Source organism: Pelophylax lessonae (genome assembly GCF_965119305.1).
Source record: "Pelophylax lessonae genome assembly, chromosome: 1".
In the NCBI taxonomy this organism is placed as follows: domain Eukaryota; kingdom Metazoa; phylum Chordata; class Amphibia; order Anura; family Ranidae; genus Pelophylax; species Pelophylax lessonae.
Genome location: NC_138768.1, coordinates 500,545,225 through 500,571,602, shown reverse-complemented (window position 1 = coordinate 500,571,602; position 26,378 = coordinate 500,545,225). Strand labels below are relative to the sequence as shown.

The 26,378-nt window shown below is 43.0% G+C and overlaps 2 protein-coding genes across 2 annotated transcripts in view; both read left to right on the top strand.

Moving 5' to 3' along the window:
- PGPEP1 (pyroglutamyl-peptidase I) overlaps positions 1 to 26,378 on the top strand; it is a 167,420-nt gene that overhangs the window by 20,381 nt on the left and 120,661 nt on the right. The window lies entirely within an intron of this gene.
- PIGG (phosphatidylinositol glycan anchor biosynthesis class G (EMM blood group)) overlaps positions 1 to 26,378 on the top strand; it is a 71,770-nt gene that overhangs the window by 44,375 nt on the left and 1,017 nt on the right. The window contains exons 10-12 of the mRNA XM_082272896.1: positions 5,307 to 5,498; positions 12,816 to 13,125; positions 24,293 to 24,456. Of these exons, the coding sequence (XP_082129022.1) occupies positions 5,307 to 5,498; positions 12,816 to 13,125; positions 24,293 to 24,456 (666 nt within the window). The remainder of the gene's footprint in view (positions 1 to 5,306; positions 5,499 to 12,815; positions 13,126 to 24,292; positions 24,457 to 26,378) is intronic.

Sequence of the window (26,378 nt, the reverse complement as noted above, 5' to 3'; positions counted from 1 at the left end):
TTCAGCATGTCCATGGTCACCTGTTAAAGGTCTTCTGTTTTTTTTTTTTCGAACAATGCTGCTGCTGCAGCTTCGTAAACATGCTCAGGAGGAGTGGAGGAGAGAGGAGCAGAGAGAGAGAGGTATCTTCTAGCATGGGAAGCAAGTCTTTTGTAGCGTGCCTCATTTTCTCTCCACCACTGAAGAGGATGACTTCTGTCAATTACGGCTTCTTTCAAATAGAGATGAAGTTCATCATCAAGGCTCATCTTTGCAGATTCAGAAGAAATTGGATCCTCCGTATGAGGCCCTATAAAATACTGGAAATGTCCTGATCAATTCGACCACGAAGAAGCAAATATTCTGTTTGACGTATTTTTGGACATTTGTCTGATTTTTCAGCATGCTGCTCTTCATAAAAGTAGTGTTCTGGATTTGTCTTTTCGGCAGGAACCTCCTGCACCTCCATATCTTCTGTTAGCCATCGTTTCACCTTAGCTAATACATCATCAGAAGAGAAAGCATGGTTCTTGTATCCAGGATTCAAAAGACTTGCAAGCACAACATTTTTAATCTCTTCTTCTCAAAACATATATCAATCAAAGCTCTTTGGCTTGGCAGACCATCATTTGAAAGTTGGAGGGTGTTGTGTGCCATGATGACACAGAGGACTGACGTATCAGCAAGCCTCATTCCTTTAGGCATGTTTGCTCCACTGTCTTGAAGTTGCGCAAGCATCACTTGGTCTTTGTTGATTCCCCATTCTTCAAGCATGCCTAGAAACATTTCTCTACTGTACTCAGCTGTGTGGGATGCTTGCATTACTTTTGTATTCAACACCAATTGCTTTTTTGTCCATCCGCTGTCAATGAAGTGGCATGTAAGAGTAAGTAGTGACTCAGACTCTGTTTGTGACCAGCAGTCCGTCGTGAATGAGAGCGAGTTGCCAGCATTCTCTGGTTGCAACATATCTTTTACTTTGTCAACTACCTTTTTTGTGTAGCTTTGCCAGCATTTCGGTTTGAAAATACTTCTCACTCTTCAGTGTGTAGCTTGGCTCAAGGATGGATGGACATCAACCGCTTAAATCCTGAGCCAGACACCATTGTAAATGGCTGGTTATCAGTGACAATCATCTCTGTGATTACTCTGTCCAGCAGTTGGGATCTTCCATCTGAATCTAGACAGTGACATCTGTTTTTTTTTTTTTCACAAACACATATCTGGTATTGTTGCCTGGGATAGTGGAGGAGGTATTAAATCAAAATTACATTGATATTCATTTTGTTTTTTCTGTGCTGCATGATAAAATTCAATATGATAAACTCTTAGATGGGCCCAAATATTTGAGGTATTTTTGTTTTTTGCAGTTACTGATCCCATGTTTATGTTGTTTGTACATGTGTTGCACACTGCTGCTTTTCCTGGAGATGGTTGAGACGAGAAATAGTCCCAGACCACACTTACTCTTTCTATCCTCATCCATCTCCATTTCAACTTGAAAGACACAAAAAAGATTAAAAAATGGCTTGCTGAAGCTGAAGTTGCTGCTGATGCTGGCACTGGCACCCTGTTGTGGGTTGGTGGCTGACGCCTGGCAGTGTGGCTGGCTTGGTGTCCCCCTGTTGTGGGTGGCTTGTTTGCCGGAACACTGTGGTGGCACTGGCTGGTTGGCTTGGTGTCACCCTGTTATGGGTGGCTGGCTGGCTTGGTGACTGGTGTCACTTTGTTATTGGTAGCTGGCTTTCAGGAGCAGTCTGTAGCGGCTGGTTGGATTGCTTGGTGTCACCCTGTTATGGATGGCTGGCTTTCAGGAACAGTCTGTGGTGCCTGGTTGGCTTGCTTGGTTTCACCCTGTTATGAGTGGCTGGCTGGATTGGTGTCACCCTGTTATGGGTGGCTGGCTTGCAGGAACACTGTGGTGGGTGGCTGGCTTGGTGTCACCCTGTTATGGGTGGCTGGCTTGCAGGAACAGTCTGTGGTGCCTGGTTGGCTTGCTTGGTTTCACCCTGTTATGAGTGGCTGGCTGCATTGGTGTCACCCTGTTATGGGTGGCTGGCTTGCAGGAACACTGTGGTGGGTGGCTGGCTTGGTGTCACCCTGTTATGGGTGGCTGGCTTACAGTAACACTGTGGTGGCTGGCTTGCTTGGTGTCACCCTGTTATGGGTGGCTGGCTTGCAGGAACACTGTGGTGGCTGGCTTGCTTGGTTTCACCCTGTTATGGGTGGCTGGCTGGCTTGCAGGAACACTGTGGTGGCTGGCTTGCAGGAACATTGTGGTGGCTGGCTGGCTTGGTGTCACCCTGTTATGGGTGGCTGGCTTGCAGAAACACTGTGGTGGCTGGCTTGCTTGGTGTCAACCTGTTATGGGTGGCTGGCTTGCAGGAACACTGTGGTGGGTGGCTGACTTGGTGTCATCCTGTTATGGGTGGCTGGCTTTCAGGAACCGTCTGTGGTGCTTGGTTGGCTTGCTTGGTGTCACCCTGTTATGGGTGGCTGGCTTGCAGGAACACTGGTGGGTGGGTGGCTTTTTGTCACCCTGTTATGGGTGGCTGGCTTGCAGGAACACTGTGGTGGGTGGCTGACTTGGTGTCATCCTGTTATGGGTGGCTGGCTTTCAGGAACCGTCTGTGGTGCTTGGTTGGCTTGCTTGGTGTCACCCTGTTATGTGTGGCTGGCTTGCAGGAACACTGGTGGGTGGGTGGCTTTTTGTCACCCTGTTCTGGGTGGCTGGCTTGCAGGAACACTGTGGTGGCTGGCTGGATTGGTGTCATCCTGTTATGGGTGGCTGGCTTGCAGGAACACTGTGGTGGCTGGCTGGCTTGGTGTCACCCTGTTATGGGTGGCTGGCTTTCAGGAACAGTCTGTGGTGCCTGGTTGGCTTGCTTGGTGTCACCCTGTTATGGGTGGCTGGCTTGCAGGAACACTGTGGTGGGTGGCTAAAATGGTGTCACCCTGTTATGGGTGGCTGGCTTGATGGAACACTGTGGTGGGTGGCTGGCTTGCAGGAACACTGTGGTGGGTGGCTGGCTTGCAGGAACACTGTGGTGGGTGGCTAAAATGGTGTCACCCTGTTATGGGTGGCTGGCTTGCTGGAACACTGTGGTGGGTGGCTGGCTTGCAGGAACACTGTGGTGGGTGGCTGGCTTGCAGGAACACTGTGGTGGGTGTCTGGCTTGCAGGAACACTGTGGTGGCTGGCTGGCTTGCAGGAACACACTGTGGTGGGTGGGTGGCTGGCTTGCTGGAACACTGTGGTGGGAGGGCTTGCTTGGGGTCATCCTGTTGTGTGGGTGACTGGCTTGGTGTCAATCACTCACCCTGGCCTGTTGTGGCCTGTAGCTGGCTTGCTGGAACACTGGTCACGGTGGCGGGTGGCTGGCTTGGTGTCATCTGGGTGGCTGGTTGCTTGCTCGCTGGGCTGGCACCCTGTAGTGGTGGGTGGCTGAGGCCAGGGCCTGTGGGTGGATGGATGGCTGGCAGCGTGACTGGACCAGACTGCAGCTGGCTGTAACACGAGGCTGTGGGAGGCGATCTTAAATGGCGTCACGTACGGACCACGCAGGCGTGAGAGGCAGTGTTAGAAGGCATAACCTGTGCGCGCAACATACAGAATGACGTCACAAAAATATCAGCAAATCAAAAGGCTGATTCCAATATATCAGGGAATGTGCATATAGGCCCCCTGATATATCGGTGTTGCCGATAATCGGTCGATCCCTAGTTCACACCTATGCTTTTTTTTATTGCTTTTTGCCACTGCAAAATGATGTGTTTTTGGTTCAATAGACTTCAATAAAGAAGTTTCAGAAAGGCATGTAATGCGAGTGTTTTTAATCTGACCAACAACAACTGGCCAAAAAAGCATCAAAAACGCATAAACAAGTAAAAAACTTGTGCAAAACCGCAAAACACACCACAAAAGGCACTGCAGAAACAGATCAAAAGCAAACTGCATAGGTGGGAACCAGGCCTTAGAGTTAGGACCACACACTATATATATATATATATATATATATATATATATATATATATATATATATATATATATATATATACACACAGGTCCCGTGGGTACTGCGGCTTACGCAAATGTGTGCAAACAAAACCCTTTGTTTTTAATTTACACTCTTAGACAGGGCCAGTTTGGTTGTTTTAGGGGTTGGCTGGTAATCGTGCTGGGAAATCTTTTGTTTGTGATGTGCATTGCCCTCCTATTGGCACCTTACTGCAAAGACCAGTTATAGGTTGGGGTGGTTGCCACTTTTTTGCACACTATTTTATAACATCAGCATTATAATAGCAATACAAACAAAAGTTATGCTTGACAATCCAATATAAGTTTACTTTAAAAACCTCCTTTCATATTAAGGGTGCTGTTTGTCTGCTGGCCATCACTTTCCACAAATTCCTGCATTCTCTGCAGTTTCTCCACTGCTGTTTACTTTTAATTTCTAAGGACTACATATCCCATGGTACCTTGCTTCCTGCAAGCAGTGATTCCTGTACTGACTGCACCTCCTCAAACTCCTCCTCCCAGCACCTCTTTAGTTCAGAAGGCAGGCTCTATTAAAGCGGTTGTATCCTCATGAAAAAAAAAAAACCCTGCAGGACAAAGGCATAATGAGCTAGTATGCATCACATCGCATACTAGCTCATTATGAAATACCTTAGAACGAAGCCCCGACACGATCGTCTTGACAACGCTGAGGGCGCTGTCATGTTCCCTCTGCGTCTCTTCCTGGTTTGGCGGCTCCGGTGCTGTGAGGGGCCGGAGCCGCGATGACGTCACTCCTTTGCATCCGCCGGACCTTCAGAGAGCGCATGCGCCGCTGACTTCCGCAGCTGCATGCAGGTTGAATATCTCCTAAACCGTGCAAGTTTAGTAGATATTAATTGTACCTACAGGTAAGCCTTATTATAGGCTTACCTGTAGGTAAAAGTCAAATAGCGGAGTATACTACCGCTTTAAGTGTGTCACAGGCCATAGTGAATCCATGTCAGAGAATGCAAGGTTGTACACATGTGGGGATCTTCACAAAGTAAGTTTATAAACTTCAAAATTGTTCGGTTTAATAAGTGTAGACTAGCTATAGTTGAAATACAATGTGAAATGATCATATGATTTTATATTTTGACAATAGATGTGCTTTAATTGAAAAAATAAAAGAACTTCTTCTTTGAATCAAGTGGCTGGCCTTTCAGGAACCTGAAAATGCTTTGGTCCACATTATTATTCCAACATTAAATTGTAAAACTTACAAGCAGTAATTATTTTAGTTGTCAACTTTTTACGTAAAGTATTTTTTTTTTTTCCCTTTTTCACAGCTCTGAACACAAGGCTGAACTGTCATTTCTGGTAGCTGTCTGCTTAATTATGATATTTATTTTAATTCAAGGAAAATGCTCAGTAGTATCTAAAGTTGCATTGATGTTTGGACTGTTAGGGGTGTACAGTTACCGAGCTGCTATAGGACATGTTTTATATCCATGGCAACAAAGTACTAAAGAAATTGCAAAGTAAGTATTCTTGAGGTATTTTTTCATTTGTCTTCAAATTTGTTTAAAGTTACCTATATAGATTCTTAAGTAAAATAAAAAAGTAGTTCAAACTATTTTTTGTACAAGAACCCTTTCGCACTGAGGCGCTTCTAAACTGTCAGTAAAACACTGAGTGCTTTTCAGGCGGTTTTAAAGAGCTTTTTAGGCTTTTCCCATTCATTTCAGTGGAGAGGGGCTTTTTTGAGGCACTTTTTTTAGCGCTCCTAACATGCTCCAAAGATGCTGCCTGCAGGATTTTTTTCACTCCCCCGCCAGTGCACCTTCCCAGTGTGAACGCATTCATTGATTGTAACCACTTCTGGACCGCCCGCCAGTTATACGTAGCTACTTTGACGTTAAATCTGCTGCCATAACCCTGGTATTTTTTATTTTTTACTGGTCGGGCGGTCCTCTTTTCCATTGGGGGATTCGCTGCGGGATCACTTTTATGGGCACCTATCCTCCGCTTCCAGGTAATTTTCCCCACTTACCAGAGTCGTTAGTAGCAGGGAAAAAGGATCCGGTCCTCTCCCCTTCTAGGCAAGAACTTAATTGACGGCAAGCGTCATACGTCGCTTCCTCCCAACGACTTTACTTTTGCCCTTGCCCATTTTTTTCATGATGGAAAAAAATGACTTTTTTTTTTTTTTATTTTTTTTTGCTTTTTAGTGTAGATGTGAGGTCTTTTTGACCTTCCTTGTTATAGGAATAAAAGTGATCAAAAACATTTTTTTTAAAGGGACAGTGTAAAAATAAAAGGTAAAATAAATAAGAAAAAAAAAATTGAAAGCGCCCCGTTCCTTTCGCGCTCACGCACAGAAGCGAAAGCATACGCCCACATATGTAAACGGTGTTCAAGTCACACATGTGAGGTATCGCTACAATTATTCGAGCGAGAGCAATAATTTGAGCCCTAGACCTCCTCTGTACCTCTAAATTGGTAACCTGTAGAAATTTTTAAAGCGTCGTCTATGGAGATTTTTAAGTACAAATGTTTGTTGCCATTCCACGAGCATGCGCAATTTTGAAGCATGACATGTTGGGTATCTATTTTTACGTGTAACATAATCTTTCAGATTATAGAAAAAAATAGAAGCAAAACATATTGCAACAACCACCATTTTGCTCTTCAGAGTCTTTGCTAAAAAAAAAAAAAAATATATCATATTTTGGGGGTTCCAAGTCATTTTCTAACAAAAATATACAGATTTTTAACTTGTAAACAACAAGTGTCAGAAATAGGCCTGATCCTTAAGTGGTTAGTGTGAATAGGTTTTCGTGAGCTTTTCATGTGCTTTTTTTTTTTTTGTGCCAAAGCGCCTTAGTGTGAAAGGGGTCTAAATTCAGGCAAGTTCCATTAGGGTTTTGCACTTTTTACACTACAGGTCAGTATAGCCATTATATTTTGTGCTTGAAAATCTTTTTTTTGTGGTGTGCATTTCCCTCCCATGTGCACCTTACTGCAAAGACCAGTTATAGGTTGGAGTGGCTGAGCTGCACACACTGAGGTAAACCTAAAGCTGCTGTTCTCAAAGGTTTCAGTGAACCCCACAGGTCGTTTCTTTTGCTGATTCCCACAGGTTTCAGTGAACCCTAAAAGTAGTAACTGTTCATGGTTCACTTATTTTAGTTATAATGGACTTTTGATGTACCCCGAAAAAAGGTCACACCATACGAAGTTTAAAACCTGGGGGGGAATAAACTCCCCTATTTTACATTTTATTAATCCACAATTATGTTAAAAAAAATAAACAATAAAATATATATATATATATATAATCACCAAAGTGAGTACACCCCTCACATTTTTGTAAATATTTTATTAGATCTTTTCATGTGACAACACTGAAGAAATGACACTTTGCTACAATGTAAAGTAGTGATGCACAAGAAAGCTCGCAATCAGTCTATATCGATATATCTTGTATAACAGTGTAAATTTTGCTGGCAACAAAAGTGAGTACATCCCTAAGTGAAAAAGTCCAAATTGGGCCCAAGGTGTCAATATTTTGTGTGGCCACCATTATTTTCCAGCACTGCCTTAACCCTCTTAGACATGGAGTTCACCAGAGCTTCACAGGTTGCCACTGGAGTCCTCTTACACTCCTCCATGACCACATCACAAACCTGGTGGATGTTGGAGACCTTGTGCTCCTCCACCTTCCATCTGAGGATGCCCCATAAATGCTTAATAGGGTTTAGGTCTGGAGACATGCTTGGCCAGTCCATCCCTTTTCCCCCCAGCTTCTTTGGCATGGCAGTGGTCGTCTTGGAGGTGGCCCAGTCTCCAAAGGAAGGGGATCATGCTCTGCTTCAGTATGTCACAGTATATGTTGGCATTCATGGTTCCCTCAATGAACTGTAGCTCCCCAGTGCCGGCAGCATTCATGCAGCCCCAAACCATGACACTCCCAACACACTTGTCTTTGTATTCCTCACCTGGTTGCCGCCACACACGCTTGACACCATCTGAACCAAATAAGTTTATCTTAAGCCCCGTACACACGTCCCGAATGTCGGCCGAACGATCGGCCGTCTTTTGTCCGGTGCTGTCCTGTCGGCTGAAAACTGCAAAAGACTGCACATGAATTTTGTCGGCCAACAACAGCCGACTGCAGAAGTGATGTCATGTGATGGATGTTTTTTATTTTCTGAGCATGCCCAGTCTTGCTAATCGGCTGTTTGTCGGCCGAATTCTGTACTGACTGGCGAACAATCGGCCGTTCTGGTGTTGGCCAACAAAAATTTTAATGCCTGCACACCCGATTCTGTTCGGCCGAAAAGTCGGAGTCGGTTGTCGGAAGCATCATACTAACAAGCCGACAATCGGCCGATCGTTCGGCGGCCGAATATTTACGGCCGACAATCGCTACGTGTGTACGGGGCTTTAGTCTCATCAGACTACAGGACATGGATCCAGTAATCCATGTCCTTAGGTCTTCAGCAAACTGATTGCGAGCTTTCTTGTGCATCATCTTTAGAAGAGGCTTCCTTCTGTGATGACAGCCATGCAGACCAGTTTGATGCAGTGTGCGGCATATGGTGTGAGCACTGACAGGCTGACCCCCCCACCCTTCAACCTCTGCAGCAATGATGGCAGCACTCATACGTCTATTTCCCAAAGACAACCTCTGGATATGACTCTGAGCACGTGCACTCAATTTTTTTAGTCGAGGCCTGTTCTGAGTGAATCCTGTCCTGTTAAACCGCTGTATAGTCTTGGCCACCGTGCTGCAGCTCAGTTTCAGGGTCTTGGCAATCTCCTTCTACCTAGGCCGTCTTTATGTAGAACAACAATTCTTTTTTTTCAGATCCTCAGAAAGTTCTTTGCCATGAGGTGCCATGTTGAACTTCCAGTGACCAGTATGAGAGAGTGAGAGAGAACACCAAATTTAACACACCTGCTCCCCATTCACACCTGAGACCATGAAACACTAACAAGTCTCATGACACTGGGGAGGGAAAATGGCTAATTGGGCTCAATATGCACATTTTCACTTAAAGGTGTACTCACTTTTGTTGCCAGAGCTTTTGACATTAATGGCTGGAGAGGGAAAATGGCTAATTGGGCCCAATTTGGGCATTGTCACTCTAGGGGTGTACCCTATTGTTGCCAACGGTTTACACATTGCTGTGTGTTGAGTTATTTTGAGGGGACAGCAAATTTACACTGTTCTAAAAGCTGTACACTCACTACTGTGTAGCAAAGTGTCATTTCTTCAGTGTTGTCCCATGAAAAGATATAATAAAATATTTACAAAAATGTGAGGGGTGTACTCACTTTTGTGAGATTGTGTGTGTGTGTATGTATGTATGTATGTACAGTGCCTTGCGAAAGTATTTTGCCACGTTTCAGGCTGCAAACATAAATATATAAATACATAAATATATAAAACTAATTTTTTGTGAAGAATCAACAACAAGTGGGACACAATCATGAAGTGGAACGAAATTTATTGGATATTTCAAACTTTTTTAACAAATAAAAAAACTGAAAGATTGGGCGTGCAAAATTATTCAGCCCCCTTAAGTTAATACTTTGTAGCGCCACCTTTTGCTTCGATTACAGCTGTTAGTCGCTTGGGGTATGTCTCTATCAGTTTTGCACATCGAGAGACTGAAATTTTTGCCCATTCCTCCTTGCAAAACAGCTCGAGCTCAGTGAGGTTGGATGGAGAGCGTTTGTGAACAGCAGTTTTCAGTTCTTTCCACAGATTCTCGATTGGATTCAGGTCTGGACTTTGACTTGGCCATTCTAACACCTGGATATGTTTATTTGTGAACCATTCCATTGCAGATTTTGCTTTATGTTTTGGATCATTGTCTTGTTGGAAGACAAATCTCCGTCCCAGTCTCAGGTCTTTTGCAGACTCCATCAGGTTTTCTTCCAGAATGGTCCTGTATTTGGCTCCATCCATCTTCCCATCAATTTTAACCATCTTCCCTGTCCCTGCTGAAGAAAAGCAGGCCCAAACCATGATGCTGCCACCACCATGTTTGACAGTGGGGATGGTGTGTTCAGGGTGATGAGCTGTGTTGCTTTTACGCCAAACATAATGTTTTGCATTGTTGCCAAACAGTTTGATTTTGGTTTCATCTGACCAGAGCACCTTCTTCCACATGTTTGGTGTGTCTCCCAGGTGGCTTGTGGCAAACTTTAAACGACACTTTTTATGGATATCTTTAAGAAATGGCTTTCTTCTTGGCACTCTTCCATAAAGGCCAAATTTGTGCAGTATATGACTGATTGTTGTCCCATGGACAGAGTCTCCCACCTCAGCTGTAGATCTCTGCAGTTCATCCAGAGTGATCATGGGCCTCTTGGCTGCATCTCTGATCAGTCTTTTCCTTGTATGAGCTGAAAGTTTAGAGGGACGGCCAGGTCTTCGTAGATTTACAGCGGTCTGATACTCCTTCCATTTCAAAATTATCGCTTGCACAGTGCTCCTTGGGATGTTTAAAGCTTGGGAAATCTTTTTGTACCCAAATCCGGTTTTAAACTTCTCCACAACAGTATCTCGGACCTGCCTGGTGTGTTCCTTGTTCTTCATGATGCTCTCTGCGCTTTAAACGGACCTCTGAGACTATCACAGTGCAGGTGCATTTATACAGAGACTTGATTACACACAGGTGGATTCTATTTATCATCATTAGTCATTTAGGTCAACATTGGATCATTCAGAGATCCTCACTGAACTTCTGGAGAGAGTTTGCTGCACTGAAAGTAAAGGGGCTGAATAATTTTGCACGCCCAATTTTTCAGTTTTTTATTTGTTAACAAAGTTTGAAATATCCAATACATTTCGTTCCATATCATGATTGTGTCCCACTTGTTGTTGATTCTTCACCAAAAAATTTCAGTTTTAGATCTTTGTTTGAAGCCTGAAATGTGGCAAAAGGTCGCAAAGTTCATGGGGGCCGAATACTTTTGCAAGGCACTGTATGTATGTGTATATGTATGTATGTATGTATATATATATGTATGTATGTATATATATGTATATGTGTATATGTGTGTATATATATATATATATATATATATAATATATATATACCGCTCAAAAAAATTAAAGGAACACTTTGAAAACACATCAGATCTCAATGGGGTAAAAAATCATTCTGGATTCTGGATATCTATACTGATATGGACTGGGTAATGTGTTAGGAACTAAAGGATGCCACATTGTTTGAAGGAAAATGATCAACCTACAGAGGGCTGAATTCAGTGACACCCCAAAAATCAAAGAGAAAAAAAGGATGCTAGTCCATTTTGCTGAAATTTAATTGCAGCAACTCAAAATGGTACTCAGTAGCTTGTATGCATGCCTGACCACGTCGGGGCATGCTCCTTTATGAGATGACAGATCGTGTCCTGGCTTGTTTCCTCCCAGATCTGGACCAGGGCATCACTGAGCTCCTGAACAGACTGAGGTGCAACCTGACAGCATTGGATTGACCAAAACAATGTCCCAGATGTTTTCTATTGGATTTGGGTCAGGCGAGTGTGGGGGCCATTCAGTGGTATCAATTCCTTCATCCTCCAGAAACTGTCTGCATACTCTTGCCACATGAGGCTAATGTTGTGCATCAGGAGGAACCCAGGACCCACTATACCAGCGTAGGGTCTAACAATGGGTCCAAGGAATTCATCCTGATACCTAATGGCAGTCTGGGTGCCATTGTCTAGCCTGTAGAAGTCTGTGCATCCCTCCATGGAAATGCCTCGCCAGACCATCACGCTGAATGATGTTGCAGGCAGCATAACATTCTCCACGGCTTCCCTATCACATCTGTCACATGTGCTCAGGGTGAACCTGCTCTCCTCTGTGAAAAGCACAGGGCGCCAGTGGCAGACAAATGCCAATCAAGCTCCACGGTGCACTCTACAGAATGTCGGGCCCTCAGGCAACCCTCACAAAGTCTGTTTCTGATTGGTCAGAGACATTCACACCAGTGGCCTGCTGGAGGTCATTTTGTGTGGCCCTGGCAGTGCTCATCCTGTTCCTCCTTGCACAATGAAGCAGATACTGGTTCTGCTGATGGGTTAAGGACCTTCTACGGCCCTGTCCAGCTCTCCGAGAGTAACTTCCTGTCTCCTGGAATCTCTTCTATGCTCTTGTGCTGGGAAACGCAGCAAACCTTCTAGCAATGGCACATATTGATGTGCCATCCTGGAGAAGTTGGAATGCCTGTGCAAACTCTATAGGGTCCAGGTATCGCCTCATGCTACCAGTAGTGACACTGACCCTAGCCAAATGCAAAACTAGTAAAACACAGTCAGAAAAGATGAGAAGGAACAAAAATGTCAGTGGCCCTTGATGGCTATTTATCGTAGGATGCAAACAATAACCAGGGAAATAGGAAGCTTCAATGGTCATGTCCCTTTACAAGTAGCTGATAATTGTGGTGTTAAAGAATGTGTGTTCTTATTGCTTTTGTTAAAATGACCCAGTACAATTTCAAAAAACTGCAATGGTAAAAAAAAAAAAACTACTGTTGTATGTTCTTACATATACCTGCCATATACATTTTCCTAAATTAAAGAACAACACAGGGCTCTGGGCTGTGATTGGACACAGCCAATCAGTGGGTCCCGACCATGCTGATCAGTGGGTTCTATGCAAGCTACATAACTAATTGCATATGATGGGTGACAATTAAATCTTACACAAAAAAAGCACACCATTTTGAAAAGGCTGTTCAGAGAACAGGCACACTTTGCTACTTGTATATGCTTGTTTGTAGTATTTTATAAATATTAATTATGTATGTCTTTTTTTTTTTTTTTTTTTTTAGGGGAATCACAGAAGCTCGTTTTGTCTACATATTTGTCCTTGGAATTCTTATCACTGGCATAAAGGACCTCTTGACATCACATGTTCTAAATGCAGATTCAAAAGCTAAAGCTGTTGGCTTATGGGAAATTTACAGTGGACTTATTTTGCTAGCAGCTCTTTTGTTTAGACCACACAACCTTGTAGTGCTGGTTTTCTGCTTGCTTATTCAGCTTATTTTCACTATGTTCATCTGGAAGATCTTGAAATATGATGCTGCTGAAATCACGATAATGCATTATTGGTTTGGACAGGCTTTTTTCTTCTTTCAGGTAAGTTGCTTTGTGTGCAGTTGGAAAGAGAAGTAGGCATTTTCTGCATACATCAATACTGCATAGTGCAAGAGAAGGAAAATGTAGGCAGAGTTTTATTTGAAACTTAAATATGGTAAGTAAGACAAATGTATTTAGAAGATCATGAAAAAGGGTAAAAATTAAGTGGAAATTGTTGCACAGTTTTTAGAGCAGGGGTCTTCAAACTATGGCCCTCCAGTTGTTCAGGAACTACAATTCCCATCATGCCTAGTCATGTCTGTGAATGTCAGAGTTTTACAATGCCTTATGGGATGTGTAGTTCCGCAGCAGCTGGAAGGCTGTAGTTTAAGGATCCCTGGTTTAGATGGTACAGAAAAAAACACTGAAAAGAAGTATGGGAATTAGTAAAAAGGCAGAATGATAGGCTAGGCTCTGGTGCATTGGAGAGATGTTCCAGGAAAGAATTTGCATGACTCCCCCATCAACACAGACAATGCTGACAGGGGAATCCCTCCTGCCGAGCAGGAGTGGGGTCAGGGAAGAAGACAGTGATTTTTGCTGAAGCCGCTAGTGAATCCATCAGGCAACTTGAAACATTCAGCCTCCCCACATACGGTTGGAATCTTGGCCGGTTCCTGCTAAACTGGCCGGGATTCGAACCATCTATGACCGGCCTAAGTTGCAAAATTGGTTTCAGGCATTAAGATTTGCTTGGACCTTTGTCCTTGGGGGTTAAAGTAGAACTATAGGCAAAACTTTGTTCTTTAATTTTGGATAGTGTAAAGGGAGGGCTATAACCCCTGTAAGGTTTATTTTTGCTATAGGTTTCCCTTTGGGGAGATTTACATTAACTTCCTGTCTCATAGCTAAACAGGAAGTGAGAAAAAATCCCTGCAAATGAAGGGAATCTCTTGGGACCCCCTGGCCACCAGAACTAGTGTCCCCATTAGAGGGTTTCCCCTCTATTACTTTTCTGGTGACAACTCAAAATATGGGATTTTCTTTTACTTTCTCTTTTAATGATAGTGGTAAACAGGACAAATAGAGAGGGGGAATCTTCCTAACGGGGACACAGACAATAATAAAAACTGGCAAGGGTTCTAATTTATCTTCCCTCTATCCCAAACTAAAAAAAAAGTTTTACTGTTGGTTATACTTTAAAGACGCAGTGAATAAAAGGTCAGAAGCCCCTTTCCTAAGGCCTTATTCTCCCTTGCAGGTCCTTCCTTTCAGCTTGCTACCTCAACCATGTCCATCTGCCAAACCTTAGCTGTGTGGTACAAGGGTATGACCCAGGATCCATGATCTATCCCGACTTATCCCTTTCTCCTCAAGCAACTGGAACTCATGCCTGTGTATTGTTTTGAGGGTCTAGTGGTTATTACGTCGAAAATATGAGAATGTGCCTCTATTTAGTACATATGCAAAAAACTCTTTGGCTCAGAATGCATTCACAAATCCTGAAACAGGATTTGACAGAGGGGCGGGGGAAGGGATGTTGTGAGGCCGGAAAAGTATATAAATGCAATCTAAATGTCTTCAAAAAAGATATTTATTAAATACATCAATAAATTAATAAACAAAATCATTCTAATGATAATACAGATCATCAAAAATCCATGAAAATAAATACATGGCAAATTTATTAAAATTCACATTAGTAGGATATCCACAGCGTGGGTGCCAAGCAACACGTATGGCACAATGGATGTTTATTGGTTCAGGATGCAGAAACCTACGCGTTTCAACTTTTTGAACCTATGGACTCGACCTGTACATATAATAAGCAGGCGAACAAATAATCCATACAATACATTAATATAAAATAGCACATAACGAAATGTCCAACAACACAATTGTATATAATACTGAAGTACTTACGTACTAGACTGTCCGCCAAAGAAAATGCACCAACTATAAAAGAAAGAACGATGTACAATGCATTGGCTGTATGCAGATGGAAGTTCCGACGACAACCCAGGGAACACAAGGGGCAAGGCATAAAACGGATGGAGAGAATCCTAGCAAAAAACAAATATAAAGTATAAAGCCATAGAGAACAATAGTGGCCACAGAAAGGCACCTAATAGCAGGGGCAAGTATAGAGAGGATGATATATATGTATGAACTAGACCACCTATATATTTACCTTAAGGCGAGGCCACAGTCCAACAAAAAAAAACTTACTCTCCAGAGTGGAGGCTTGGTGACACAAAAGATAGCTGTAACCAATACTCCTTTTGGCTCAAATGTTGGTCTGCAGAGTATCAGTGCAAGAATTACCTCTTGGTTATGCCCTTTGATGGAGAATGTCTCTTTGGCAAATCTCTGAACAACATTATCAACTACTTTTCTACCAGGGCAATGTTTTCATTTGAGCACACATGTCAAATCTGCATTTTTTTGCTAGAAAATTACTCTCTTACTCTCCATGGGATCTCAGCCTGATTCCGTCAGCTCTTCAAAGAACACTCATTGAACCTATTAGGGATAGATCTCTGGCTATCCTTTCATACAAAGTTGCCTTTCTTTTTGTGAGGTGAGTTTGAGTTGGCAGCCTTAACCTGTAAAGAACCCTTTCTTGTGCTATACAAGGACTAGGTTGTTTTGAGGTCTTTTCTTCTCAAGGTGGTTTCTTCCCTTCCCCTTTGTCTGGATACTGTAAACTCTGGTCGATTTTTATCTCTCAGCTACAGCTCTTTTTTGACATTCTGACTCTATCAGACATTGAACAGCTGGTTCTCACTCCCATATTTCTAGGTGGATTTGACATTTCATTTTTTACCTCAAGTGCAAAGTTCCTTTTTTCCCTGTTAAAGGGGTTGTAAAGTCAGAAGGTTTTCTTATCTTAATGCATTCTATTAATTAAAAAAAACCTTCTGTGTGCAGCAGCCCCCCTTGCCCCCCCCCCAATACTTACCTAAGTCCCCTCTCTATCCAGCAATGTCCACGAGTGCTTCAGCCGTCCGGGAATCTCTCTCCTGATTGGCTGAGACACAGCAGCGGCACCATTGGCTCTCGCTGCTATCAAACTCAGCCAATCAGAAGGGACTCACAGGGGGGAAGAGTACTCTTCTTCCACAGGCTACCCGAGGGCAAGGAGCCCCATCGTAGAAGTGGGCCATTCTTCTAGCCTCAAGGGATAAAAGTCCTTCAGGGCCTCCCCCAGAGGTTCCAAGAGGACCTGGTCTGGCAAGCCACGAGGGGCTCTTCCAGACCTGCGGTCAAGGCTTCCTCTGCATAAAGGGGCGCCCTCATCCGTATCTGGGGTGGGGGACATCTTTGATTTCCGGATCTGTGGACCTCTTTGGTACAGGTCAAGTGGGTCCACAAAGTCATTCGGTCCAGCTACAAGATTGAGTTTCAGTTCAACCTGCACTTGTCCCCAGGCCGCTTACGGGATGCTTTTGGGGCAGTGCAAGACTTGTTACTTCATGGGATGATTGTCCCGGTTCCCGCTTCGGAATGTTTTCAGGGATTTTTCTCAAAACTGTTTACAGTTCCCTGGAAGGAATGCAAGGTACATCCAATTCTTAACCTAAAGGGGCTAAACTGCTTTGTGCGGGTACAGAAGTTCAGAATGGAGTCCATTCGCACGGTAGTGGCGTCCATACATGTGGGGGATTTTAGCGCTTCTATCAACATCAAGGACGCCTTTCTTCACATTCGGTGGCTCGGATCTTGGCTTTCCTCCAACTTGGGGGTTGAGCAGCACCTGGCCTTGAGTACCATCAAGGGCCAGGTTTCAGCCTTGGCGGTTTTCTTTCAACGTCTATTGGCCACACTTTCCTTGGTGTGTACCTTTTATCCAGGGAGCTCGAAACTTGGTTTCTCCAGTGCGGTCTCCATTACCGCCGTGGGTCCTCAAATTGGTTTTGTCAGTTATCCAGGAATCTCCCTTTGAAAATATCGGGAAGTTCCCCTGCTTACGTTGTCCCAGAAGATGGCCATTTTGGTGGCGATTACTTCTGCGTGCAGGGTGTCGAAGCTGGCGGCGTTGTCTTGCCGTTCACCTTACCTGTTGGTTTACAGAGCTAAGGTGGTTCTTTGTCCCTGTCCATTGATCCTACCAAAGGTCGTCTCTGATTTCCATTTGGATGAAAACATTGTGTTGCCTTCCCTCTGTCCCAGGCCTAAACATCCTAAGGAAATTGCACTTCCTGGATATGGTTCTGGCAATCAGGGTGTGCCTGGCAGCTACAGAGTCTTTTAGGGAGTCAGACACTATTTGTGGGTCTTCAGTCATCAGGCATCAGTGATGCAGGTTTGCAAGGCGGCCATCTGGTTTTATAAAGTGGATGTATTGGCATCTGCAGATGCTTCTTTTGGCCACAAGTTTTTGAAGACTGCTGTTTTAGAGGACCTGGTCCTCTTTGAGGGTGTATTGTTTTTCTCAGGTGAGCTCCAGTTGTTTTGGTTGACTTCCATGTTAACTGGTTGGCTATGGTTAGCCTTTGAATTTTTTTTCTGCTGTTTTCCCACCCCTCATGTTTAACACTGCTTTGGGACGTCCCAATAGTTAAGAAAAACCAGGAGCTGTGTCTGTCAATGAACTCAGAGAAAAGGATATTACGGCAAGTCAAAAATCACATTTTTTTTACATACTATTTAAAATCCTTTTTTTGGAGTACATTACAGAACAACAAGTCACTCCCCTTGGTTCTTATGATCCATAACATATACAATAAAAGTAAACATTCCCCAGTAAAATATTTTAAAATTCTTACAATTTAGAACTTTCAATGCTGCTGGCTTCTTCTCTCTTAGTTGCTCTTAGTTCCCTGAACTTCTCTTCCCTGAGCTTACAGTCTTCATAGAAAAGTGTTGACAATGGACAGTTCAGTCTACAGTCAGTCTGTTAGCTTGGAAAAGGGAGGAGCAGGGGAGTGCCCTGCCATCCTTGGCTACAGGACTGTGTGTTTCTATTGATGCACACACTGTGGGGAGACAACTCTGATCCCTGCACGCAAGGATGCCTTCATAGGATACTGAAGGCAAAGGAGCCATCCTGAAACAGAAAACATGGGACAGCAGCATCAGCTGCAACCTAGGATAGGATTAAAAGATAAACAAGCTACCTACTCAGTAATTGATTAAACCATACACTGAAATTTTTTTTAAAAAATAGGGTTTAATATCACTTTAATCTACTTTCATATTTGGGGAGATGCAAGATTTAGTTTGTTACAGTGTAAACCATGGCTCCAACTAAATCTATGTCAGGTAGATCTCATTAAAAACCCTGTAGGTTTAGAGAAGGAATACAGAGTAGGGTTATCCTGGTGTGCATTTTGGTATTAATTTTCATGAATACGTAACAAAGAGGGTAGGTTGTACTAGAATTTCTACATTCTGATAAAGAAGCATGAGGGGAAAATGTGACATTTTTGACTTTGAGACATTTTGGGTATATAGACTTATGTTACAGCAAAAAAAAAAAAAAAAAATATATATATATATATATATATATGCACTGCTCAAAAAAATTAAAGGAACACTTTTTTTTTTTAATCCGAGTATAGCATCAAATCAGTTAGACTCCTGGATATTGCCCTGATCAGTTAAGTAGCAGAGGGGGTTGTTAATCAGTTTCAGCTGCTTTGCTCTTATTGAAATTTATGAGGTACACCCTGTTATGGGGTATAATATAATGTTGATAAATCTAAAGTTATGCACTTTCGGGTTAAGAATATGCATGCCTCATACATACTAGGCGGAGTAGAACTGGGGAAATCCATTGCGGAGACGGATCTGGGTGTTCTAGTAGATCCTAAGCTTAATAATAGCATGCAATGCCAAGCTGCGGTTTCCAAAGCAAGCAAAGTCTTTTCTTGTATTAACAGAGGCATGGACTCCAGCGAGAGAGATATAATTTTGCCCCTGTACAAATCATTAGTAATACCTCATCTGGAATATGCAGTTCAGTTTTGGGCACCAGTTCTTAAAAAGGATAGTGGGGAATCGGAGAAAGTGCAGAGAAGTGCAATCAAACTGATGCATGGAGGACCTCAGCTATGAGAAAAGATTAGAGGAACTGAATTTATTCTCTCTTGAGAAGAGGAGATTAAGGGGGGATATGATCAACATGTATAAATACATAAGGGGTCTATATAGTGAACTTGGTGTTGAGTTGTTCACTTAATGGTCAACGCCTACGTCTGGAGGAGAACAGATTGTCTCCAAATACGGAAAGGTTTCTTCACCGCAAGAGCTGTGAAAATATGGAATAGACTCCCTCCAGAGGTGGTTCTGGCTAGCTCACTAAATTGCTTTAAAAAAGGCCTGGATTCTTTCCTGGGTGTACATAATATAAATGGGTACTGATATTTATAGGTAAAGTTGAGCCAGGGAATATCCGATTGCCTCTTGGGGGATCAAGAAGGCATTTTCTTCCCCTACTGTAGCAAATTGGATCATGCTTTGCTGGGGTTTCCTCTGGATCAACTGCGGGTATAGGATTGTGTATATGGGACTGTATGGTTGGGTTTTCATTACTGTTTTTTTTTTTTTTTTTTTTTTTTTTTTATTGAGCCAGATGGACTTGTGTCTTTTTTCAACCTGACTAACTATGTAACTATGAAATTAACAGGGGCACTAGATTGGCAACTATGAGACGACCTCCAAAACAGAATGGTTTTACAGGTGTAGGCCACTGAATTTTTTTTCCCTACTCCTCTTTTCTGACTGCTTTTCACTAGTTTTGCATTTGGCTAGGGTCAGTGTCACTACTGGTAGCCTGAGGCGATACCTCGACCCTATAGAGGTTGCACAGGCATTCTAACTCCTCCAGAATGGCACATCAATACGTGTCATTGTCCAGAGGTTTGCTGTGCCTCGCAGCACAGTCTCAAGACCATTGAGGGGATTCCAGGAGACAGGCAGTTACTCTAGGAGAGCTGGACAGGGCCATAGAAGGTCCTTAACTCATCAGCAGGACTGGTATTGGCTCCTTTGTGCAAGAAGGAATAGGGCTCAGAAGTAGAATCAGTCAGGAGGGAGCAGAGGACTGAAGGCAGTTGTAGGGTCAACAGCGACAGTAGGTCAACAACATCAATTGGCGGGTCTGTGCGGGAGAACAGCAGACCAAACAGAAATAAACAAAACCGCCAATCACGTTTAACTTCCGTAAAACTAAGAGGGGTATATGCTAATGCCAGTAGCCTAGCTAATAAGATGGATGAGTTGGACATGTTAGTACATGAGGAGGACATAGACCTTGTGGGAATAACGGAGACTTGGTTCGACCCCTCACATGACTGGCTGGCAAATATCCAAGGGTATTCGGTGTACCGGAAGGACAGGGTTGGTAAAAGAGGGGGAGGGGTATGTCTCTATGTCAAGAACAATATAAAGGTGCTAGAAAGGAGTGACATTACGGATGGGATGAGCATGGATTTAGAATCTGTGTGGGTTGAACTTGATAGGGAAGAAGATAAGGGAAAAGTAGTTGTGGGGGTTTGCTATAGGCCACCTAACCAAGGGGAGGAGGTAGAGCTGGAATTTTTAGCACTAATAGGTAAAGCGGCAAAACTAGGATCAGTCATCATATTGGGGGACTTCAATTATCCCGACATTGACTGGGAAGAGGGGACTGCACACTCGCATAAGGCCCGGCTATTCACGGAAACCTTACAGGATAACTACATGTCGCAGTTGGTGGATTCCCCTACTAGAGAGAATGCTATCCTGGATCTATTGATCACTAATGACCCAGACATAATCTCGGAGGTAGGAGTCCAGGACAACCTGGGCTCTAGCGATCACAGGATGATCACATTTAGTATAAATAACAATATAAAAAGGCAAGTGGGGAACATAAGAACCCTAAACTTCAGAAGGGCAGACTTTCCAAAATTGTACTCATTGATGGAAAGGGTAAACTGGGACCAAACCCTGGGATCACTGACCACAGAGGAAAAATGGGAATGCTTTAGAACAATATTAAGCAAAGGCATCTTGCAGTGCATTCCTATGGGGAATAAATTTAGAAGAGACAAAGCCAAACCTGGCTGGCTAAACCGTAGCGTTAAAAAACTTATTAGGGGAAAAAAATTGGCCTTCAAGAAATATAAATCAGAGGGCACAGTATCGGCCTTCCCGCAATACAAGGAGGAAAATAAGAAGTGTAAACACGAAATCAAGATGGCTAAAATCAACTTTGAGAGACAAATAGCGGAGGATAGTAAAAAAAACCCAAAGAAATTCTTTAAATATATCAACAGCAAAAAAACTAGGGCAGAGCATATTGCACACATAATTAACGATGATGGGAGGATGGTTACAGAGGACACTGAAAAAGCAACTATGCTGAATTCTTTTTTCTCGTCAGTCTTTACGCAGGAAAAGGAAGGGTACACTGACCATGACTGTATGGTTAGTAGTAATACACAGGACTTGCCACTATGGCTAACAGAGGGGGAAATCAGGGAAAGACTGGATAAACTTAACACAAACAAATCACCAGGCCCGGATGGCGTACATCCGAGAGTGCTCAAGGAACTCAGTATGGTTATATCTAGACCACTGTTCCTGATCTTTGCTGACAGTATTAGGACAGGAGATGTACCAGGGGATTGGAGGAAGGCTAACGTGATTCCGATATTCAAAAAGGGCCAGAGACATATACCGGGAAATTATAGGCCTGTCAGTCTGACATCAATAATATGTAAACTTTTGGAGGGGATGATAAGGGACTATATCGTAGAGTATGCTAAAGACAACAACATCATCAGTAGTAACCAGCACGGGTTTACAAATGGGCGTTCTTGTCAAACCAATCTCTTAGCATTCTACGAGGAAGTGAGCTGTGAGCTAGATAGGGGGAGACCAGTGGATGTGGTGTACTTGGATTTCGCTAAGGCGTTTGATACAGTTCCCTACAAGCGCTTAATTTATAAAATAAGGTCTGCAGGTATCGACAGCAGGGTTTGCTCTTGGATACGGAATTGGCTAAAAGGCCGTGTCCAAAGGGTGGTAATAAACAGCGCATACTCAGACTGGTCTGAGGTAGTAAGCGGGGTGCCCCAGGGCTCAGTCCTGGGACCAACCTTGTTCAATTTATTCATAAACAGCATTGAGGAAGGGATCAGTAGTTCGTTATCAGTTTTTGCAGATGACACAAAATTGGCCAGGGCAATAACTGCACAGCATGAAGCAGATATCCTACAGAATGACCTGGACAAAATTACGGAGTGGGCAACGACATGGCAAATGAGGTTTAATGTGGAGAAGTGTAAGGTTTTGCACTTGGGGACCAAAAACATAAAAACACAATACACGTTAGGAGGGGAACCCTTGGGGGAATCAAAAATGGAGAAAGATCTGGGAGTCTTGGTTGATGATAGATTAGGCAACAGCATGCAATGCCAAGCGGCAGCTTCCAAAGCCAACAGAATATTAGCATGCATAAAGAAAGGGATGTATTCCAGAGATAAGACTATAATCCTTCCACTTTATAAAACTCTGGTCCGACCGCATCTGGAGTATTCTGTCCAGTTCTGGTCGCCAGTCCTCAGGAGGGATGTGTTGGAGCTGGAGAAAGTCCAGAGAAGGGCAACTAAACTGATTAGGGGGTTGGAGGACCTTACCTATGAAGAGCGGCTGCAATCGCTCGATTTATTTTCCCTGGAGAAGAGACGTCTGAGAGGGGACATGATAGCAATTTATAAATATCTTAATGGGGATCTCAGCTTAGAAGAAAAGCTGTTCATTCGAAGGAATTGCATGAGGACTCGAGGACATACAATGCGATTAGAGGAGAATCGTTTTAACCTCAGGCAACGTGGGGGGTTCTTTACTGTTAGGGCTACAAGATTGTGGAATTGTCTACCACAAGAGGTGGTTTCTGCGGGTAGTATGGTGACTTTCAAAAGACTCTTAGACTTACATCTCAAGGATCAGGAGATTGAGGGCTATGTTAGATGATTACAGTCACACACACCTACACAGGTTGAACTGGATGGACTATTGTCTTTATATAACCTCACCTACTATGTAACTATGTAACTATGAATGAGCACTGCCAGAGCCGCACAAAATGACCTTCAGCTGGCCACTATTGTAAATGTCTCTGACCAAACAATCAGAAACAGACTTTATTAGGGGTGGCCTGAGGGCCCGATGTCCTGTAGTGGGCCCTGTGCTCACTGCCCGACACCGTGGAGCTCGATTGGTATTTGCCATTGAACACCAAAATTGACAGGTCCGCCACTGGCGTCCTGTGCTTTTCACAGTTGAGAGCAGGTTCACCCTGAGCACACGTGACAGACGTGAAAGGGTCTGGAGAAGCCGTGGAGAAAGTTATGCTGCCTGTAATAATGTTCAGCATGGGAATTGTAGTTCCTGAACAACTGCAGGGCTGTAGTTTGGGAATCCCTGGGCTAGACAATAGCACCCTGACAGCCATTCTGTATTGGGATTAAATCTTTGGACCCATTGTCAGAGCCTACGCTGGTGCAGTTGGTCCTGGGTTCCTTCTGGTGCATGACAATGCCCAGCCTAATGTGGCGAGAGTATCCAGCCAGTTCCTGGAGGATGAAGGAATTGATGCCATTGAATGGCCCCCACGCTCACCTGACCTAAATCCAATTGAAAACATTAGGTTTTCGGCCCATCCAACGCGGTCAGGTTGCACCTTAGTCTGTTTAGCAGCTCAGTGATGGCCTGGTCCAGATCTGGGAGGAAATACCCCAAGACACCATCTGTTGTCTGATTAGGAGCATGCCCCAACGTTGTCAGGCATGCATACTAGCACGTGGGGGCCATACAAACTACTAAGTACCATTTTGAGTTGCTGCAATGAAATTTCAGCAAAATGGACTAGCCTGCTGCATCATTTTTTCACTTTAATTTTCAGGGTGTCTTTGAATTCAGCCCTCTGTAGATTAATCCTTTTCATTCCCACCAAACCATTTGGCATCCTTTCGTTCCTAACACATTACCCTAACACATTACCCAGTTTATATGAGTATAGATATCCAGCATGAGATTTTTCCTCATTGAGATCCAAAATGTTCCTTTAATTTTTTTAAGTGTGTGTATATATATATATATATATATATATATATATATATATATATAGTTTAAACCAGCTCCTAACACAAATGTTTAATAAGACCTGTGTGTGTTTTTATACAGTAAATCTCTTTAATTGTTTTCTTTTTTCATCCTGTTTATTTCTTTTCAGGGTAATTCAAATACTATAAGTACTGTAGATATATCTGCTGGCTTTGTGGGACTAGATAACTATATTGAGTATCCAGCTATTTTCCTAACTATTTTTGTGACATATAGCGGGCCCCTCCTTTGGACAATGCATATGCTTTATTACCTCAGTGCCGAAACAAACTGGTAAATATACATTTTATACAATTCTATCAAATTTCTCAGATATTAGGAAATGTGAAATGCCATTGTAGTGGTGTGATTCCTTTCTTTTACAAAAAGGGTCACATGGACTCTGTTGTTTAAAGCATCATTTCTAAGGCATGACTCATTGGTTGGGGTTCTTTGCCTACCTATGGAGTTTGTTTTCAACGTTCTGCGACTATGAGATTTATTAGGCTGGCACCATAGCAATAAAAAGCAGCTGATGTTAGCCATCTAATTGTTCCCTTTTGCAGCCTGCTCAATTTTTCCTTTCATATGCACAATAAAATGCACATAGGAGACTTGTAAAAACTGCTTAAGACCTCTCAAGCCATATTATTTTTAGAATGAAAAAAATATCAATGCTCAAGTATTTTTAATAAAAATACACTAAAATGTTATGCACTTGTACACCAAGGAGGTTATACAGTATACATCTTTATCATATTCTAAATATGTTAAAAGTTGACCCTCTCCCACTTTGAGTACATGAGCAAGTTTTAATCTCTTCCCTCTGTTTCTTATAATGATAGTGTAAATTATACCTTAGCAAGAAATTATAAATTGTACCTTGGCAAAGAAATTGAACTTCGCAAGAAAACACATGTGCTGCCTCTTGAATCAAACCAATTCCAAAGTTTTGTCCTGCGGTGCTACTGCCAGCCACGTCATGCCCTCCGCATTGCTGTCCTTCACATAGTTCCTGCAGTCATGCCCTCCATACACTTCTTCTACCTATAGAAAACTTATGTTTCCTCCTTCCTACGAATATTTGCACATTGTTTTTACTGCTAAGTGACACTTCTCTATATATTCTCTAGCGATACTGGAAGCACCTATTTAGCATTGGATATGCTCAAACTCCCTGCTTGCTCTTTTTCTCATTGTTCAACTTTTCCTCCCAGCTCTCCTTTGCAGAGGGACACCTCCTCTATTCAGTCAGCTGTACTGGAGGCTTCCTTTATACATTCAGCTTTACACCCTCATGGCTCATGTAGCACCCCTCTGCCCCTCAGTGTTGCACTCCCCTCTTGCTAGCTTTCCTCCTTTACAGTATTACATTCTCATTGTGTGTCTGCTAACCCCCCCTTGCCCTTACTAGAGTATACAGACTCTGGAGTTGTTTCTTGTCCAGGAGGCGAAGACTATTTGCCCCTCTAACTTACAGCGCACAAAAATGGAGTGGACACACATGCATGATATAAAAGGGGTCACATAATTTCCCAATACCCAACAGCATATGCTCACCTCTCCTTCTCTCCCTCACTGCTCCATTCAGGTGTCTGGAGGGGAGTGAAATACCCAACAACTCACGTTATTGGTGCCTTTTTATTGCTCTGGCTTTTTTTTTCTTTAAAGCTGAACCAAAACAAGCGTAGAAATGAAGAATTCTTTTCAAATGTTTCAAGGGAAACAGCCAAGAAGAAGGCTAGCAATGACAGCCCACATGCATGTCATGTTGTAATATTGGTTGAGATTATCTAAGCTTGTCATATTGAGAGGTTCTCATTTTAAATCGACTAACTCGATCCATAAACGTGCACCTACGGGTGATAAGCAGAGAAGGAACAGTTTATTGTGGAGTGCTGCTAAGCAGGAGGCAGAATATTTATATGTAATATGCAAGTATGGAAGCCCTGTGTAATATGTAGATAAACTAGGGTTGCACTGATATCGGTGCCAATACTAGCCATTTGGATGGGTATCGGTACTCGTGTAAATGAATGGCATATTGTAATATTGGTTGAGATTTTCTAAGCTAGTCATATTGAGAGATTCTCATTTTAAATCAACTAACTCGATCCATAAACGTGCACCTATGGGAGATAAGCAGAGAAGGAACAGTTATTGTGCAGTACTGCTAAGCAGGAGGCAGAAAATGGTATATGTAATATCGAAGTATG